General features: G+C 42.6%; 1 protein-coding gene across 11 annotated transcripts in view; it reads left to right on the top strand.

The window, feature by feature from the left end:
• CSNK1G1 (casein kinase 1 gamma 1) overlaps window positions 1-17,844 on the top strand; it is a 204,893-nt gene that overhangs the window by 121,118 nt on the left and 65,931 nt on the right. For all 11 annotated transcript variants that reach the window (XM_068275650.1, XM_068275649.1, XM_068275651.1 and 8 more), the window contains exons 2-4: window positions 4,966-5,362; window positions 11,446-11,486; window positions 17,719-17,788. In XM_068275650.1, the coding sequence (XP_068131751.1) occupies window positions 5,182-5,362; window positions 11,446-11,486; window positions 17,719-17,788 (292 nt within the window). In that variant the 5' untranslated portion in view covers window positions 4,966-5,181. The remainder of the gene's footprint in view (window positions 1-4,965; window positions 5,363-11,445; window positions 11,487-17,718; window positions 17,789-17,844) is intronic.

Raw genomic sequence — 17,844 nt, 5'->3', positions numbered from 1 at the left:
CTGGGGCACTATACTGGCTATACTGGGGCACTATACTGGCTATACTGGGGCACTATACTGGCTATACTGGGGCACTATACTGGCTATACTGGGGCACTATACTGGCTATACTGGGGCACTATACTGGCTATACTGGGGCACTATACTGGCTATACTGGGGCACTATACTGGCTATACTGGGGCACTATACTGGCTATACTGGGGCACTATACTGGCTATACTGGGGCACTATACTGGCTATACTGGGGCACTATACTGGCTATACTGGGGCACTATACTGGCTATACTGGGGCACTATACTGGCTATACTGGGGCACTATACTGGCTATACTGGGGCACTATACTGGCTATACTGGGGCACTATACTGGCTATACTGGGGCACTACACTGGCTATACTGGGGCACTACACTGGCTATACTGAGGCAACTAAACTCCCTATACTGGGGCAACTATGCTAGCTATGCCACTGCACCCTCACCAACCCCGACCCCCCCTTGATTGTTACTGAGCCCCTCATTGTGCCTGCAGCATCAGCAGATTGTTACTGAGCCCCTCAGTGTACCTGCAGCATCAGCAGATTGTCACTGAGCCCCTCATTGTGCCTGCAGCATCAGCAGATTGTCACTGAGCCCCTCATTGTGCCTGCAGCATCAGCAGATTTTCACTGAGCCCCTCATTGTGCCTGAAGCATCAGCAGATTGTCATTGAGCCCCTCAGTGTGCCTGCAGCATCAGCAGATTTTCACTGAGCCCCTCATTGTGCCTGCAGCATCAGCAGATTGTCACTGAGCCCCTCATTGTGCCTGCAGTATCAGCAGATTGTTTCTGAGCCACTCACTGTGCCTGCAGCATTAGCAGATTGTTACTGAGCTCCCCACCATTGTGCCTGCAGCATTAGCAGATTGTTACTGAGCTCCCCACCATTGTGCCTGCAGCATCAGCAGATTGTTACTGAGCCCCTCATTGTGCCTGCAGTATCAGCAGATTGTCACTGAGCCCCTCATTGTGCCTGCTGCATCAGCAGATTGTTACTGAGCCCCTCATTGTGCCTGCAGCATCAGCAGATTGTTACTGAGCCCCTCATTGTGCCTGCAGCATCAGCAGATTGTCACTGAGCCCCTCATTGTGCCTGCAGCATCAGCAGATTGTCACTGAGCCCCTCATTGTGCCTGCAGCATCAGCAGATTGTTTCTGAGCCCCTCACTGTGCCTGCAGCATCAGCAGATTGTTACTGAGCCCCTCATTGTGCCTGCAGCATCAGCACATTGTTACTGAGCCCCTCATTGTGCCTGCAGCATCAGCACATTGTTACTGAGCTCCTCTTTTCTATCATACGGGACGTGTCATGTATATCTGAATGTTTGGCATGATGTGACGTGTCACGGATATCTGAATGTTTGTCGTGATGTGTCACGACCTGGAAAAGGTTGGGAACCACTGCTGTATGCTATTGTACAGCACCACAGAAGATTCTGGCGCTATATAAATCAATAATAATAATAATCAGATACTGTATGTAAACATCTATGCTTAAAGAAATTAACCCTAGCTGTTGATTGGAAAGAACAATGCTGAAGGTAAGGCTGAAATACTTTGGACGCACAATGAGAAGGCAGGACTCGTTGGAGAAGACCCTGATGCTGGGAAAGATCAAGGGCAAAAGGAGGAGGGGACAGCAGGAAATGAGATGGCTATATAGGATCATGTAAGCAGCAAACATGAGCTTGGAAAAGCTTTGAGAGGCAGTAGAAGAGCCTGGAGTGCTGTGGTCTGTGGGGTCGCAAAGTCGGACACTACTGAATAGCAACTTAACAACAATCCTCTATGCATGTGTTACAGCTTGAAATTTTGTCGTGACATTAGTCCTAATTATTGATATGTTTTTCCTCTTGATCTGTGCCTTTATTGACAAACATAATATCATTGATTACAAGGAATTGTACGGCGTATATGATCATTTCTTGATAGTATCATCATAGAAACAGATGCATATCTCAGGTGTCTCTTGGGATTTCAGCAGTTATTTTCCCACCTTTGAGGTCTCTCCTCATTTCTCATGATACAGCTGGAGTGTTTCCACTCTTTTCTTCTTCCATAATATAAAATTACCATTCTAACACTGAGAATGGGATCTTAGTAATCGCTTTGGCAGACAAACAGATGGGAACCTGAGCACAAAGTAATGATCACAAGAAGTTCTTGCAAACCTCATTCATTGTAGTTTAATTCCACTGCAAATGCTGAAAATGTAATATCAGTTTTGGGCGTGCTTGACTCTCATAGAAGAAAGTATCAGACACAGTATAAGATGCCGTCACATTTGATGTTCATTGCTCGGATCTGTTTGGAATGAAAGGATTTGGCAGCATAGCGTGTCCAAGAAAGTAGCTGTGATTTTTAAAAAGCGGTGAACACTTGGCTGGTTATCAGCATGCGTTCCAAACATTGTGCAGCTGCTTCTCACATCCTCTGAGGATGAAATGACCTGTAACATGACACATTTCTTCCTGTGTTTAAGTCCTCTGTCACAGGCTGCCACTTCCAAATGCTCAAAATGGTATTTACATAATAACGTTTGTGTTTGGTGATTTCAGTTTTTTGCTATTTATAACATGGCATGAATTTCTCAGTCTTTAATTCAGATCGCATGAGACAGTTAAATATGTTGTATGCTACACAATGCCTTTTACTAGACTGTCAAACCAGTATGGTCAGTTAAAGAAAAAAAGTGTAGAAGTTCAAATCATAAATTTTTAGAGCTTATTTACCTAGACAGCCAAGCCAATTGACTGCTGCCTACCGTGGCAGTGACTTCTAGTAATTGGTTTGGTATTAGGAGAGTTGATCTGAATGTATGGGTTGTAAAATTATTATGGTAAGGATGTGTGTAATGTGGACGTGCAGCATGGAGGGGGACCACTACCTTCTCTATAAGTTGGCAAAGGATCCGTTCTTAAAGCCCATATACAATTACAATATTTGTCCAAATCTATGGTCTTTCCCCTTGCAAACCTTCTTTTCGACTGTTTGCTGATCAGCATGTGCTGCTTTATGGAGGGGAATGGAGTCTGCTGGGGGTTCACACGTACTCTGATCCCACGATCCAAACAAATACAGTATATCCAGGGCATCAGCGTGGAAAATACAAGCAAACAGCAACTCTACAGTGCTGCCCATATTTATTCATGCCCCTGGCAAATTTTGACTTGGTTACTTTTATTCAACCAGCAAGTAATTTTTGATGGGAAATGACTTAGGTGTCTCCCAAAATAATAAGACTATGTACAAGAGGCATTATCGTGGGGGAAAAAAATCTTAGCTTTTATTTACATTTGAGCAAAAAGTGTCCAGTCCAAAGTTATTCATACCCTTCACAAACTTTCAGTTTGTGGAAAAATCCAAAGTTCTATACCATTCCAAGAAGTCCAAGCTGTTCCAACGCATTCTAATTAGCCTGATTAATTGGGAACAGCTGTTTTAATCAACTCAACAGGTGAAAAACAGCATCTCTCTGCAGTTGGTTTGTGGACAGTCGTGGCTAAGACAAAGAAGATCAGTGGGGACCTGTGGCTGCGCATTGTGGCTGCTCACAAGTCAGGAAAGGGCTACAAGGCCATTTCTAAATGTTTTAAAGTTCCAATGGCTACAGTGCAAAGTATTAAAAAATACAAGATGTTCCACACTGTGGAAAATCTCAGAGGACGTGGTTGGAAGCCAAAAGTGACACCTGTGCTGGCCAGGAGGATAGTGAGAGAAGTGAAAAAGAATCCAAGGATCAGCACCAAGGCCATCCTGGTGAATCTGGGCTCTGCTGGGGCAATGTCTCAAGGCAGGTAATCCAACAAACACTGCACACTGCTGGGTTCCACAGATGCAGACCAAGGAGGACGTCACTTCTCCAGATAAAGCACGCAAAAGCTTGCTTGGCCTTTGCAAATGCTCATCTGGACAACGTACAATACTTCTGTTTTTCTGTGTTATGGTCAAATGAAGCAAAAATTGAATTGTTTGGTCACAATGACTCTTCCTTCATTTGGTGTACACACAGCCGGGACGAGCAGGCACAGCAAGTCCTGACTGGCAACACTTATGGGACCTGTTACTGAGGATCCAGAAGGCAGAGGAGGGCGGCGTGGGAGTGCTCAGGCCGGAGGGGGCTGTAGTAAGCCCCAGGTATGTATACATTTCTTCTATCCCCCTGTCTCGGGTTCATTGTAAGGATTGTATGCTATACCATTCTGGCTCTTGTGACCTGCGCTGATTGTTCTATAACAAATATATAAGGGGGAATTATTATTATTTATTGTATTTATGAAGGGCCAACATATTATGCAGTACAGGATAATAAATAGGGATACATACATTGTTCACATGGGGTGTCATGCAGAGAGGTAGCACACGGTTATACTACATAGCACAAGGTTATAACTGCAAATGGAATAAGATGCATAATCATGTGATCTTACAGAGAACCAGCAATTCAAGTCTAGGTTATTTTACAACACAACCTCATATAATAAATTAGCTGCAACAAGGAAGGTAAAATGTATTAGTATGATTTAGCTCTTTGCAGAACTGTTTGTTTTTATTTTTCTTTCCTTGCTTTTACAGTACATTTGCAAAATTAGTTGTTGGGTTTTGCATACAGAATGGCAGGCACTGATTGTATTGCCTGCTGTACATTTCCAGGCAGACTCTTGCTAATCAACTCTACCAAATTTCTGTTTGGTACTACGTGATTCATTAACTTCTTTAGAATTCAGACAATTGATTGGTAGCATGAGTGGGTAAATCTGGGCAAGAATGTGTACAGATTGTCACCTTTTCTTGAAAACACAATTTCCTACTGTTTTGTATGCTTTCATTGGAAATTCTAGCTATGTGATTAATATGCCCGTGGTATTTTTCTGCTTTGCATTCTTCAGCAAATGGTGATCTTATTTTTTTTTCCTCTTTCTTCATCAGGAACCTTCCTGTCTTATACTATGGGAAGACTTCATCATGGACCTGCCTGGGGATGGTGAAATGGTACCTTGGCAGCACTACTCGGTGATGTGATCTGTTTCTTTGGCCCCTGAGGATACTCAGCTGGATATAATTTGGGCCCCAATCTTTTTTGTGGATTGGGAATCCTTTAGCATCTGCTGGGATCCCTAGGCCTAGCTCTTATGGTATAGGAACATGGACCATAGCAACAGGGAGAAGGATGATAGACCACGAGCAGCCAAAGCTTTGCCGGTGCGGACCGGACATAGCTCCCGGCCATCCAGCTCGACCACTTCCTCAGGGGTCCTTATGGTGGGACCCAATTTTAGGGTGGGGAAGAAGATTGGATGTGGAAACTTTGGGGAATTACGGTTAGGTAAGCACAATCCATTTTTTTTTCTTTTTAGCTTGCTTACCATAAATGCTTAAACTGCTGATACATGGCTATTTTAGTACACAAAGGATCGCTATTGCACTTCACTTGTCACTTCACTTGTATGATTCCTGTGATCTACTTTTAAATTGATTTTTTTTTTTAAGTGAAGAGGAGCTCTAGGAATTTTAAATTCTTACCTCACGTATATGAAAGTATTTTTAAATTCACGTAATTAAGACCCTGCTTGGTATTGCTAGGTACTGGCATTGTTTTTTACCCAATTTTTAAGATGCGAGTCGGTGTCTCTTTCAATATGTAATGTTTAAGCAGTTTCACAGTACCTGTACTGATAGTAAACAAGCAGCAGTCAGTGTTGATCTCTGTGCTTCAGTAACGTGCTTTCAAGCTATTACATCTCCACTGCTTCCACATTTGAAACATATGCAGAAACTGACCACTAATTACTCATTTGTACACTGTAAACAATAGCAGTTGTCCGGGATTGGGGCACAATCACTAAGGTGACAGTTTGAAAGCAGAGTGCTGTACTGGCGCCTCAATCTGTTATAGCACAGTGACGCAGATTTTGTTAGCGGAGGGGAGGAGGGACAATTGGAGGTCAAATCTCAAGGGCTCGCATACAATAAGTGGTGGTTTTAAAAGTTCTAGGCCAGCCTCTCTGTTATTTAAAGTGAACCCAAGGTGAGAGAGATATGGAGGCCACCATATTTGTTTCCTGCCTGGCAGCCCTGCTGTTGCAATAGTGTCTGAAGTACACCAGAAACAAGCATACAGTTGATTTTTTCATTTCTATCTTGTCAGAAACAACTGATCTGCATATGCTTGTTCAGGTCTATGGCTGAAATTATTAGAGGCCGAGCATTAGCAGGACAGCCAGGCAACTGGAATTTCTTGAAAGGAAATAAACCTTGGGTTAACTTTAATGTCAACTGCCGATGCATCAAGGGGTTGTTGTAACCAAGCAAGTCGTTTTGGTGCTAGCTGGCTGCTGCACAGCACCTGACCTGGGCACAGCTTTAGCTATAATGTTATAGCTACGTAGCCTGGTACATCTTGTTCCTCTGTAATTCGGGTGTCGGCAATAGCCGGACCCTGAATTATACTGCTAAAGGACAGGCTAGGTTATATTCCCTTACTTTGCAACACACAGGAAGAGCTATCTCTCGGGTTCTCCCCGCGCCCAGCTAGCAAACACCAGAACAATACATACTTCGGTTTGAGGCCACTGTAACCATAAGGACACAGAGGTGCTCTAATGCCTAAACATTAGAATGCCCCATCACATTGTCTGTTTAATTAGGTTCACTGGAAGCCCATATCAGCTGGATTCTGGTGCATAGCGCTATCCTCTTGCAGAAAATGGCCCTGGCCTTTTCTATATAGAAGAGGCAGGGGCCTTTTTCTGGAAGGTGGCTAGGCTACACGTCGAAAAACCTGGCTGATATGGTGAAATTAAAAAAAAAAAAATCTCACTGTTAAATGTCAGGTTTCTTTCTTTTTAGAATTCAGCTTTTAGTCCCAGTTTTTGGAGAACTGACACAAAACCAGGGCTGTGAAGTCGGAGCAATTTCCTGGGGGAGTTGGAGTCAGTGGTTTCATAGACTGAGTCATCGGATGATTTTTGTACTGACTCCACAGCCCTCCACAAAACGTGTGCAATTGATACAAATATGTAAACATTCACTGCATGCACCATGTTAAATCTCTGAAAATCATCAGTCAATCATGTTCAGAATTGGGATGAAATTGGACCACTCTGCTATGTTTAAACCCAGCCATTTCAGTGCTTTAGATGAGGACACTAAACTAGTTATAAACATGTCAATAGAAGGTCAATTCTACATGTGATCCATCATTTCAAATTGAAAATCATTTGAGGAGTAGCAGTAGATCTGCCACTTTGATTTCCTGATCAGATTTTAGCAAAATGAGTCGGTACGGTAACATGTAGTGCATCTGTCCTGTTAATGGCGGAACTTTAGATTTACTGCTATTGATGTGTTACTACCATTTAACCTGATTTAGCACAAATCTGAGGATTAATTAAACCAATGCTCTACACCCTAGGTTCTCAACGTGTGGTACGCGTTCCCCAGGGGGTACTTCTGATGGTTTCAGGGGTACTCGGGCTTTATATACTTAACCTATTTTAGTTCCTGGACGTAGTTTCTACGTCCAGGAACCATGCGCGCTACCGCGCGCCCCCGCAGCCGATCGTGCACGCGCACTCCCGGCCGCGGATTCGGTAGCCAAGGAATCAATGTATCGGGCTATGGAGCCCGATCACTGATTCCTCTCCCCCGCTGAAAAAGCGACAGCTTCTCTCGGAAGCTGAGCTTTTTCTGGCCGTCTCCTTCCCGATGCGTCACTCTAAGCGCATGCTACGCTTACAGTGACGTCATGTAAACAAACTCATGGCCGCCATCTTGTGGCCAAAAAGTAATACTACACCTGGAAAAAAAAAAGAATTAACACACATTTACATTATAAATCTATTGTTTACCTCCCACCCTCCCAAAAGGACCCAAATAAAATGTTTAGTATAAAAAAAAAAAAAAAAAATGTAAATATTTACCTAAGGGTCTAAACTTTTTAAATATCAATGTAAAGATGAAATATTTCTATATTTTTTTTATTTTAAACTTGTAAATAGTGATAGATGCAAAATGGAAAAAATGCACCTTTATTTCCAAATAAAATATTGTCGCCATACATTGTGATAGGGACATAATTTTAACGGTGTAATAACCGGAACATATGGACAAATACAATACGTGAGTTTTAATTATGGAGGCATGTATTATTTTAAAACTATAATGGCTGAAAACTGAGAAATAATGAATTTTTCCATTTTTTCTTATTCTTCCTGTTAAAATGCATTTACAGTAAAGTGGCTCTTAGCAAAATGTACCCCCCAAAGAAAGCCTAATTGGTGGCAGAAAAAAACAAGATATAGATCAGTGCATTGTGATAAGTAGTGATAAAGTTATAGGCTAATGAATGGGAGGTGAACATTTCTCACGTGAAAACGACGGAACCTGAAAGAGTTAACCAAGAATAACAAATTTCGAGTTTTAGCAAATGATAAATCTTATTAAACAACACAAAATTAGTGTTGTTAGCTAATTAAAAGTAATAGTAAATGTTTGGAAATTCTTTAGAACCAATGATCATGTACTATGATTAAATATATATTCGTCAAGGGGTACTTGTGATAATGTTTACTATGCTGGGGGTACTTGGTGAATACAGGGTTTTAAAATGGGTACATACCAATAAAATGTTGAGAAACACTGCTCTACACCACTCGGTGCAATACAGAGCTATGTGATCTTCAGTCCTTCACCTCTTTTTCCTACAAACTCAATTAAATTTTACCACCGTTATCTGACCACACTTCTTATCGGTTCGTGTCTCAAGTACATTAGATATCCGTTACATTTACCGTATTTTTTGGACCATTAGATGCTCCTGATCATAAGAAGCACCTAGATTCAGAGGACAAAAATGTATTGTCACAGGAGATATATTTTCATCTTGTCAAAAATAAATAAATAACTTCAGCACTCACCAATTGAAAAAGTACGAAAAGTATGCAAAATAAAAAAACCAAACTTGTGCTGCACAAGGTGTTAAATGTTCTATATGCATTCACAAGTAAAAGGAGATACGTGCTTAGATCAGTGTCATGTGGGTGGAATCCAGCAGAGATTTGCAGCAAATACAAGTCTAATGCGCAAATAATTTATAGCTAACTATAATGGAAATCTTTGTAGCAGCGAAATAAAAAATTGTGGAAAGATGTTGAAAGAGCATACATGCAGTCAGATTGTAGCCAAAGTGGGGTATCTCTAGTGGCTTGAATAATCAGTTATGTAAAAATGCCAATGCTGCTTACTTGGAAAGATTTCTTAATCTCCCCTCAAGCCTGTCACCTTGCATGTGGATTTTCTCTGCAGTATGTTTTACTTTCCAGCACAGCCTACTTATTACTTTTCCCACTTTGCTGCCCTATTGACAATAGTGCATACATAAGTGCCTCATAGACTTCTTATTTCTTTACTTGTTTTTGAAGTACCCACACTCTGAGCGAGTGCAGTGATTACCCAGTGATGGAGTCATAGTCCCGCCTGCGAGGTCATCGGCTCCAGTTAGTACACCAGGCGCTGTGTTTGGTTTGCAGCGCTCCCCCTAATCAGCCTCACAGCGCTGAAGGCTGCTGCAACTCCAGATCAGCTGGAGCAGTGGTGAGGGAGGGACTTGAAAGGCTGTACGGAGGTCCCGGTAGCAACACCTGGGACTTGGTTTGTGTGGCCGATATATAACTTATATAGAGATAAAGGAGGACACAGGAGGCACATGGTTACAGATGGCACACAGGGGAAACAGGACAAAAGGCACATCAGAGACACAGGGCGGCAATAGGACAGAGAGGGCACTTGCGGGGACACCTTCGGCCCATAAGACACACTGACTCCCCTCCCCCCCCCCACGCACGCACTCACTCACTCTCACACACACTTTTGGAGGAGAAAAAGTGCGTCCTGTGGTCCAAAAAATACGGGATATTGCACTTTTTGTCCTGGCGGATTCAAAGCTCTTCAGGGCTGCTGCAACTTATAGTGTGCTCCACAGGCAACAGGGATCATTAGGGGGTCTTGCCCAAAGACCCCTTACTGTTTTACATACTCGCTTGAGCCGTGATTTGAAACCTGCTCAAAGGCTCAAATCCCACATCAAAAGCAACAGCCTTACCAGCACGCTATCCAGCTGACATAGCCCAATATTTCATTCTCCCTTGTAACTAGTGAAAGAGTGTGAGGCAACAGCACTGGACAGATGAGAAGCTAAATACCAGTAGATCATCATTGCCTTTATGGGAGATTAATACATATGATGAGCAGCATATGGTGCCAAGGAAACTGAATCTATAATATCATTCATGTACTCGTAATAGTCAGCATTAAACCAGTAAACCATGGTTTAAGTAATGTACAAACATTCCTAGCAGGCTGTCAACCTAAGCAGACCTGCATACATAATCTATGGATCTTTTTTCATCATCAAAATTTACTACTGTCATTTTGGGGAATTTATGTAGTGGCTTGCTACATAACTCAATCTAAACTCTACTATAGTGTCACTAAGGGCAGTTTAGGGGAGGAGCTAGTTAAATTATCTCTGTTTTTGGGATGCGAGAGGAAACCAGAAAGCCTGAAAGAAACCCACACCAACTCTGTTAAAGGACAACTGTAATGAGGGATATGGAGGATGCCATCTTTATTTCCTTTAAACAATACCAGTTGCCTGGCTATCCTGCTGATCCTCTGCCTCTAATGCTGGGAATACACGGTACGTTTTTGAGCCATTAAGATGGCTCGATTGATAATTTCCGACATGCCCAATCTCCCGCCGGATCGATTCCGCGCTTGATTTCGCATAGGGAACAGTGGGAAAAGATAAGAAAAACGAGCGAAAGATAAGCGAATCGGGCGCCGAAAATCGATCGGGTGTGAAAAACGTACAGTGTATTCCCAGCATAATACATTTAACCATAGACTCTGAACAAGCATGTAGCAGATCAGGTGTTTCTGACATTGTCAGATCAGCTGCATGCTTGTTTCTGGTGTGATTTTGACACTACTGCAGCCAAATAGACCAGCAGGGCTGCCAGGTAACTGGTATTGTTTAAAAGAAAATAAATATGGCAGCCTCCATATTCCTCTCCTTACAGTTGTCCTTTAAATGTTTTTATGCTGGAAGAAACCTTCATAGGTTATTTGTATGTTCTTGTTAAACGCATTGTTCATTGCTTTGAGGCCAACTTTAGTGTCTGTGCTTAAAGGTCCAGTACTGCTCAAAGTGCTTGATTTTTTTTTTTTTTGTATTTGTTAAATCATTATTTTTTTTGGGTTCACTTTAAGCAGTTGTTGAAGTCCAATGTGAGCTTTAATTGTTTAATTTTACCACTGTGCAATACTTTATTCTGTACAGTGATAAATGTGTTCTTGATTGCTAATTGCTGGATGGGGCATCTAATGTGATTTTTCTGTTTCCTTCAGGTAAAAATCTTTATACCAATGAATATGTGGCAATTAAACTGGTGAGTATCTGTTTGCCTTGTTAACATTTTGCAGAACCTTCTTTTTTACAGGAATACTGCTCTGTCTACAGCTTCCTGACTTAAACCCCTACTTCCTTCCATTTCCTGCTGTGTGTAGAAACAGTGGCTCATATCCGGGTTCAATGTGTCGAAGTTCATAGTTCCTCTGAAATGACTGAGAATTTTTTGTGGAAAGTTGTGTGCATGTATGTGAGAACTGTTACTAACCATGGGTGTTTAAAAAGAGGGAAATTTAGGTTTTTCCATGCAATAGAGAATTAGTTTTGATCAGTTATTTTTCATTAAAAAAAATCAAAGAAATTGTTTTACTCTTTTAGAAGGATCATAAAACACATCTTCAGGATCTGAACACTAGCATGATGGTTCCCGGATCTTGGTGTTATTAAATCTCCGCTCCAGACACAAATATTGACTAATAGCCTGGCACGGGCCCTTTAATTTTTTTTTTCTTTGGGGGGGGGAGGGGGGGGGGGGAGAGAGTAAGGAAGGACACTGCCTGGCATGGAGTGGGGAGAAGTGGGCTCACATATTGCAGAGCAAAGGGACTCCCCTCTCTAGGACCAGCGATGGACAAACACGACCCATATTCCTCCTAGGTGTCCTGATCACAATGATGTTCACGTCATTGCATGAACCGCCAGTTCCATGATGGCAGACATGGCTGGACCATAGAGACAACGCCTTAGAGGAAGATAGGTTGCTTCCTAGAGATGTAAGTTACTTTACCACTTTGCTTGATGGGGGGCTCCTCTCTCCACCGTTTCTGGTGGTGCCATCTCTGGCTACTTAATACCGTGGGTGCCCTTTCTTCCTACCTAATACTGGGGGCACCTTCACTTGCTACCTAATGCTGGGGTCTCATCTGGCTTATTATACTGGGGTCACATCTGGATACCAAATACTGGGGGTCACATTTGGCCACACCTCTTGCCATCTAATAGTGGCGTCCCCTCTACTGGGGAGTCCTTCTGGCTTTTGCATTGCACCAGTGTGCCAGTGTCTCTGGTGGAGAGGGGTTATTAAATCTAAAAACTGCCCTGGCTTGGTAATAACAGCGCTCAAATGTTACATCATAGTCCTGAGAACTCTAAATTTAAAGTGATCTGCATATCTTGTGAGCTTACAATCTAGTAAAATTCATTAACCAAGTTATCTTTAGGACTTAATGAGAAACATTTGTAAAACCAATAAGTATAAACTCACATATACTCAGCGACATGATCTACAATCCTTTCTTCCTCCACGGGTTATTGGTAGTAGAAAAGCAGGCCTTAAAGGGAATGTCCAAGCCAAATAAAAAAATGAGTTTCACTTACCTGGGGCTTCTACCAGCCCCATGCAGCCATCCTGTGCCCTCGTAGTCACTCACTGCTGCTCCAGTCCCTCGCTGGCAGCTTGCCGACCTCGGAGCTCGGCGGGACGCATTGCGTACATTTTTACGCATTCCCGCTAGTGCAGGAACTTTAACACATAAATTTTTACGCGTTACTGGTTCAATGCATAAAACTTTTTATTCTACTACTGGTAATACCCACCACTCAAATTCTCGGGTGCCTTTTTTAGTACGAATACTACATAGCTTTAAGTACTCCTGACCTCGCTGCAGAAGAATATATGTTTAATGCTTTTTTTTTTTTTTCTTCCTGCACTGTACAAAAAAAATAGGGTCTATTTACTAGTAAAAAGACCCTAACGTTAAAAAATTGGGCACTAGGTCACAGCCGCTACCCTTCCCCCTCACATTGCGCGCACATACGCGTCTTGCTTGCTCCTTCCGCACCACTCCCCCACCAGCGCACCCCACAAGGCCCCCCCCCCCACACACACACACACACACACACACACACACACACACCCATCATCCATAATGAAGAGCTTGAGGATGGGCAGGGAGGAAGTGTCAGTACTTCTCTCTGCCCGTTGTTCAGTAATGCCCCTTGCACCCGCTGCTATTAGTTCCCATGTGCACAGCGCACTGGTCAGCTGCACTGTGTGCGGTCTTGAGGTCATTTAGCTCAGAACGATAGTGCACTAATAGCTAAATTACCTCACGACAGCGCAGCTCACCAGCTCGCTATGCACATAGGAACTAATAGTGGCGAGTGCAGGGGGCGTTACTGATGACTGACAGAGTACTGACACTTCCTCCCCGCCCATCCTCTACTTTCTGCTCAAGTCGAAGATTTTGGCTGAGCAGAGTGGGGGAGGGGGGCGGTGCTAAAGGGGGAGGAAGGCGCTGTGATTTATGTACAGTGCAGGAAGAAAAAAAAAAAGCATTAAACATATATTCTTCTGCAGCGAGGTCAGGGGTACTTAAAGCTATGTAGTATGCGTACTAAAAAAGGCACCCGAGAATTTGAGTGGTGGGTATTACCAGTAGTAGAATAAAAATCACTGCTAAGTGTAGTAGCCAGAAATTCAGCTATATTATAGCCGAACTCTCAACAGCCAAAGTATCTTGTTAGCGCCACCATAGCTGCAATTTCCACTGGGGCCTATAGCGGGCCCCAATTATCAGTTAAGATCTGCTCCCAAATTAACTGATACAGCCTTACTACCTCACCAGCACTGGCTGTAGTCAAAAACGGCACCACCAAGTCCTGATGAGTCAGCACTTGGTTCGGAATCAGACTATCCGGTTTACTATAATCTCCTTTACCACTGGACATCTGTCTGACCATACTACTAGTGCAGAGGCCAGAAGGTGTTGCCGGGGGAATACAGGTTTTTGGCTGGGACAGAAGTAGAGCTTTTCAAAGTTATACTTATCTCAGTCTATATAATGATGTAATGTAGTTTGACATATGATTGTCACTGTGGAGTTTTCTCTTCTCCTCTGAGGTGCTGAAATCTTGGATAAGGTCCAGCAATTATTGGTGGTGCCCCTGGTTGCAATATACAGTATTTTGGGCAGTGCAGGACAAAGCCTTGTCCCCTAGGGTCTTCTGTTTACAGTGCTGGCACAATCTATTCATTCCTCCTGGGTTTGTATGTTTTTTTTCCTCCAGACTTTATTTCCAGCTTGTGTGCAACTCAGTCTGTAGAGATTCCTGAGATTCAGGACTTTAAGCCGCATCTACACGCGTAGATGCGGCCGCGATGCTCCTTATCAATCGAGCTGCTGATGCGGCTCGATTGATAAGATCCGACAGGACGGATCTTGCTTCCGCCGATTCCCTGCTCGCTCCCCGCTAGGGGACAATGGCAGGGAATCGAGCGTAAGATAAGCGGCGTGGGGACGAGCGGGAATCGAGCGGGTATTGATGCCGGTGCACGCGCGGCGTGCGGGGACGCGGCGGGCACGCGGAAGAAGCGATCCGGCAGCTAATCGAGCCGCCGGATCGCTGCAATGTCCCATCGTGTAGATGGGGCTTTACTCTTTCTTGATTTTTCAGGTTAGGGCCAATTTATAATCTTCTGTAACGGTTTTATTTTTTGCTACTCCATTTACCCATGATGTCCTCCTTGCAAGCTTGCTCTCTGTGTCTCTCTTTTGCTCTCTCTACTCTTCTCTCTTTCCTTAGGCGGCTGTTCTTCATGTTCCCATACTTCTAGTCCCACCATGTAAGGCAGCTACCCTCCCTTCCTGGCTCTGAGGTTCCTCCACTCCCTGCCCCTTTTCTTGCCTTTCAAAGAATGGGTGTTTTATTACATTTAGTCTTTTTTCATTTTGAAGTAATTTAATACTCAGTAGTGAGTGCTGTCAGCTTAGAGGAAACCCCACCTATGTCCATAATGCCAACTAGTCCAATAGATTTTTAACATGCAGCAAGGAAGTCGTTAATTCTTGGTGTTGTTTATCTGACCTTGGGTCCCTCTTTTCTCATTGCAAGCAGAAAAAGTGAAACAATTAGACCGAGTAGCTGTAGTTGAACAGAGATTTAGGTTCTTCCTGTATTGTATCATGTATTAAAATCTTTGACACCTGAATTGTCTTTTGCAGAGCCTTTTTACTTTATTTTAGTTTTTGTTAGCTTGAAATACTAGTGCCCTGCAAAAGTATTTATCCGCTTCTGTGTTTGTCTTGTGTCGTCACATCTCTATTTGGAGTAAAAATAAATAAATAAATAAAAAAATAAAAAAGCTCTATTATCACAAAAAAATCTTCAGAATTAGAAGGCTGAAAAAATACAGCCAAACAGTTTGGAAAACAGTGGTGTGTTGCTATGTTTTGGCTTTGTTTTTATAGACAAATGCGTCTGCCCACAAAATATATTTTGCTTCAATTTCCTAGTGCCCTTCAAAGTATGTACCAACTTTCCAGTGCCCCCTGTATTGTGACCAAGCCTTGGTGAAGGCAGTGTGATATTCCTCATTGAGTGTCCTTTTCTGTGGTTTCAGGATTCCTGTTTTGTATAAAAGTCAGTATAATTTGTATGCAAGATTTTATTTTAGAGGACTTAATAAACAAAATAACTTAATTAACGCAAGGTTGGTCTCCCTTTATCATGCTGTTGTAAGGCCACGTTCACATTATGAAACACGGATGGCCGTGCGTTCGGAACACAACACATACGAATGCACGCCATCCGCGTTTCTATGCGTTGCTGATCCCATTCACATGAAGTGAATGGGTCAGCCGCGCTTTTCAGCAAAAAATGAGTGCAGCATGCGTTCCCGGACCGCACATGTCCCGAATGCATGCAGTGTGAATATCAGACAGTGCAGTTTATGCACTGTCTGATGTCGTGTGTGTCTGCCTCCTGCACGCATTCCCGAAATGTGGATGGGAACGCGTGCAATGTGAACGGGGCCTAAGAGACTTCAGCTAGTCCTGTTTACTATACCTGTACACACCATAGCATTGCACATTGGCCCATACTCAATTCACCTTTTCATATCAGTTTTCTCCTTGGAGATGATTTTTCTTCCTTTGTTTAAAATAACTTTTAGCACTCTACAATTGAAAAAGTACTAAAATGTTGGTGAAAAAGTGCAGTCAAAACTAGTCAGAGTATTATCTTGCTTGGTGGTGGCTTAAAAGGCATTTTATTAATAAAGTGTAAAAATATCACCTAGGATAGAACATGGAGAAAAAATGAAATGCATATGGCCCACTGAGAAGGTATTTCTTGCAAAATAGCTAGTAAAGGGCCACATATACCAGTCCTCTATTTTCCATCTCCACGTTGCTTGTCGGCTGTTCTTTTCTCCTGTTTTACACCATAATGGCCTCAATTCACCAGTGGTTACCGACCTATTTATCTCATGGGAGTTAATTTACCTCCTGTGATATCTCCAAATAGCAATTCTCCAGAAGTATAGGGTGAAATATCGACAGAGAGAAATCCATGCGATAAATGTGTGTTAAATGTGCGACAAATAGGCGATAGTTAGTCGTTATTTTTTCTCAAAATCACAATTCACCAGGGAAAAAAGGGGGTGTGGCCATTCGTTATTTTTCCATCTATTTATCCCCTGAATGTACCTGGAGATATGTGTTTTTTCTCACAGCTGCTGCAGCTCACTCTGCAGCTAGTTGCACACAGTAACAGCCTATACTGTATATATTTCAGGCACCAGAGAGCAGCCCATTTACAATATTTAGCATATTAAGCAATATTAAGCATTTACAATATTAAGTGGATGGGGGAAAGGAAGGAGGAATCTGGATACATTTTTCATCGGGAGTAAGTGTGAAAATGTATCCAAATACCTCCTCTGTTTCACCCATCCACTTAATATTGTAAATGCTTAATATTGCTTAATATACTTAATATGCAGAACGAAGGGAGGGATTTGTAATGGAAGGAGAGGGTCAAAAACAGGGAGGGAAACCCTCTGTGGTCACATGCTGGTAATAAGCTCCTCCTCCTACCCACAATCCTTTACTTTCAGCATCCAGAGAGGCAAAGTATCACATGCAAATCACTAACAACGCATAGCTATCGACCGTTTATCACACGGTTTTCGCATCCATATCGCTCCATTATCGCATCATTATCGCCTGCTATCGAACACTCCTCTCTCTATCCTCTCACAGTGGTGAATTGCAAACAGTGTTAAAATACCGCATGAGATAAAATACCGACCTTTTATCTCTTACTAACTCCTCTCTGGTGAATTGAGGCCAATGTCACAGAGGCAGCACACTTAGCATTTCCAAAGCAACAAAAAACTGGGTTATGAATAATACACCCTGTAACAGAATGTGATGCACAAACTAATAAACTTAACAGTCTGATTAAAGCTAACAATATTTTTTTTTAAGGAACCAGTTAAATCTCGTGCTCCCCAACTTCATCTGGAATATCGGTTTTACAAGCAGCTTGGAAGTACAGGTAAATATGTACATCCATGACTTTGGCAAGCGGATATTTAGTTTATGCCTCCTGTT

This window comes from Hyperolius riggenbachi, chromosome 3, assembly GCF_040937935.1.
Source record: "Hyperolius riggenbachi isolate aHypRig1 chromosome 3, aHypRig1.pri, whole genome shotgun sequence".
NCBI classification, from domain to species: Eukaryota; Metazoa; Chordata; class Amphibia; order Anura; family Hyperoliidae; genus Hyperolius; species Hyperolius riggenbachi.
Note: the sequence above shows the minus strand (reverse complement) of the source record. Positions and strands in the feature narration are given on the sequence as shown.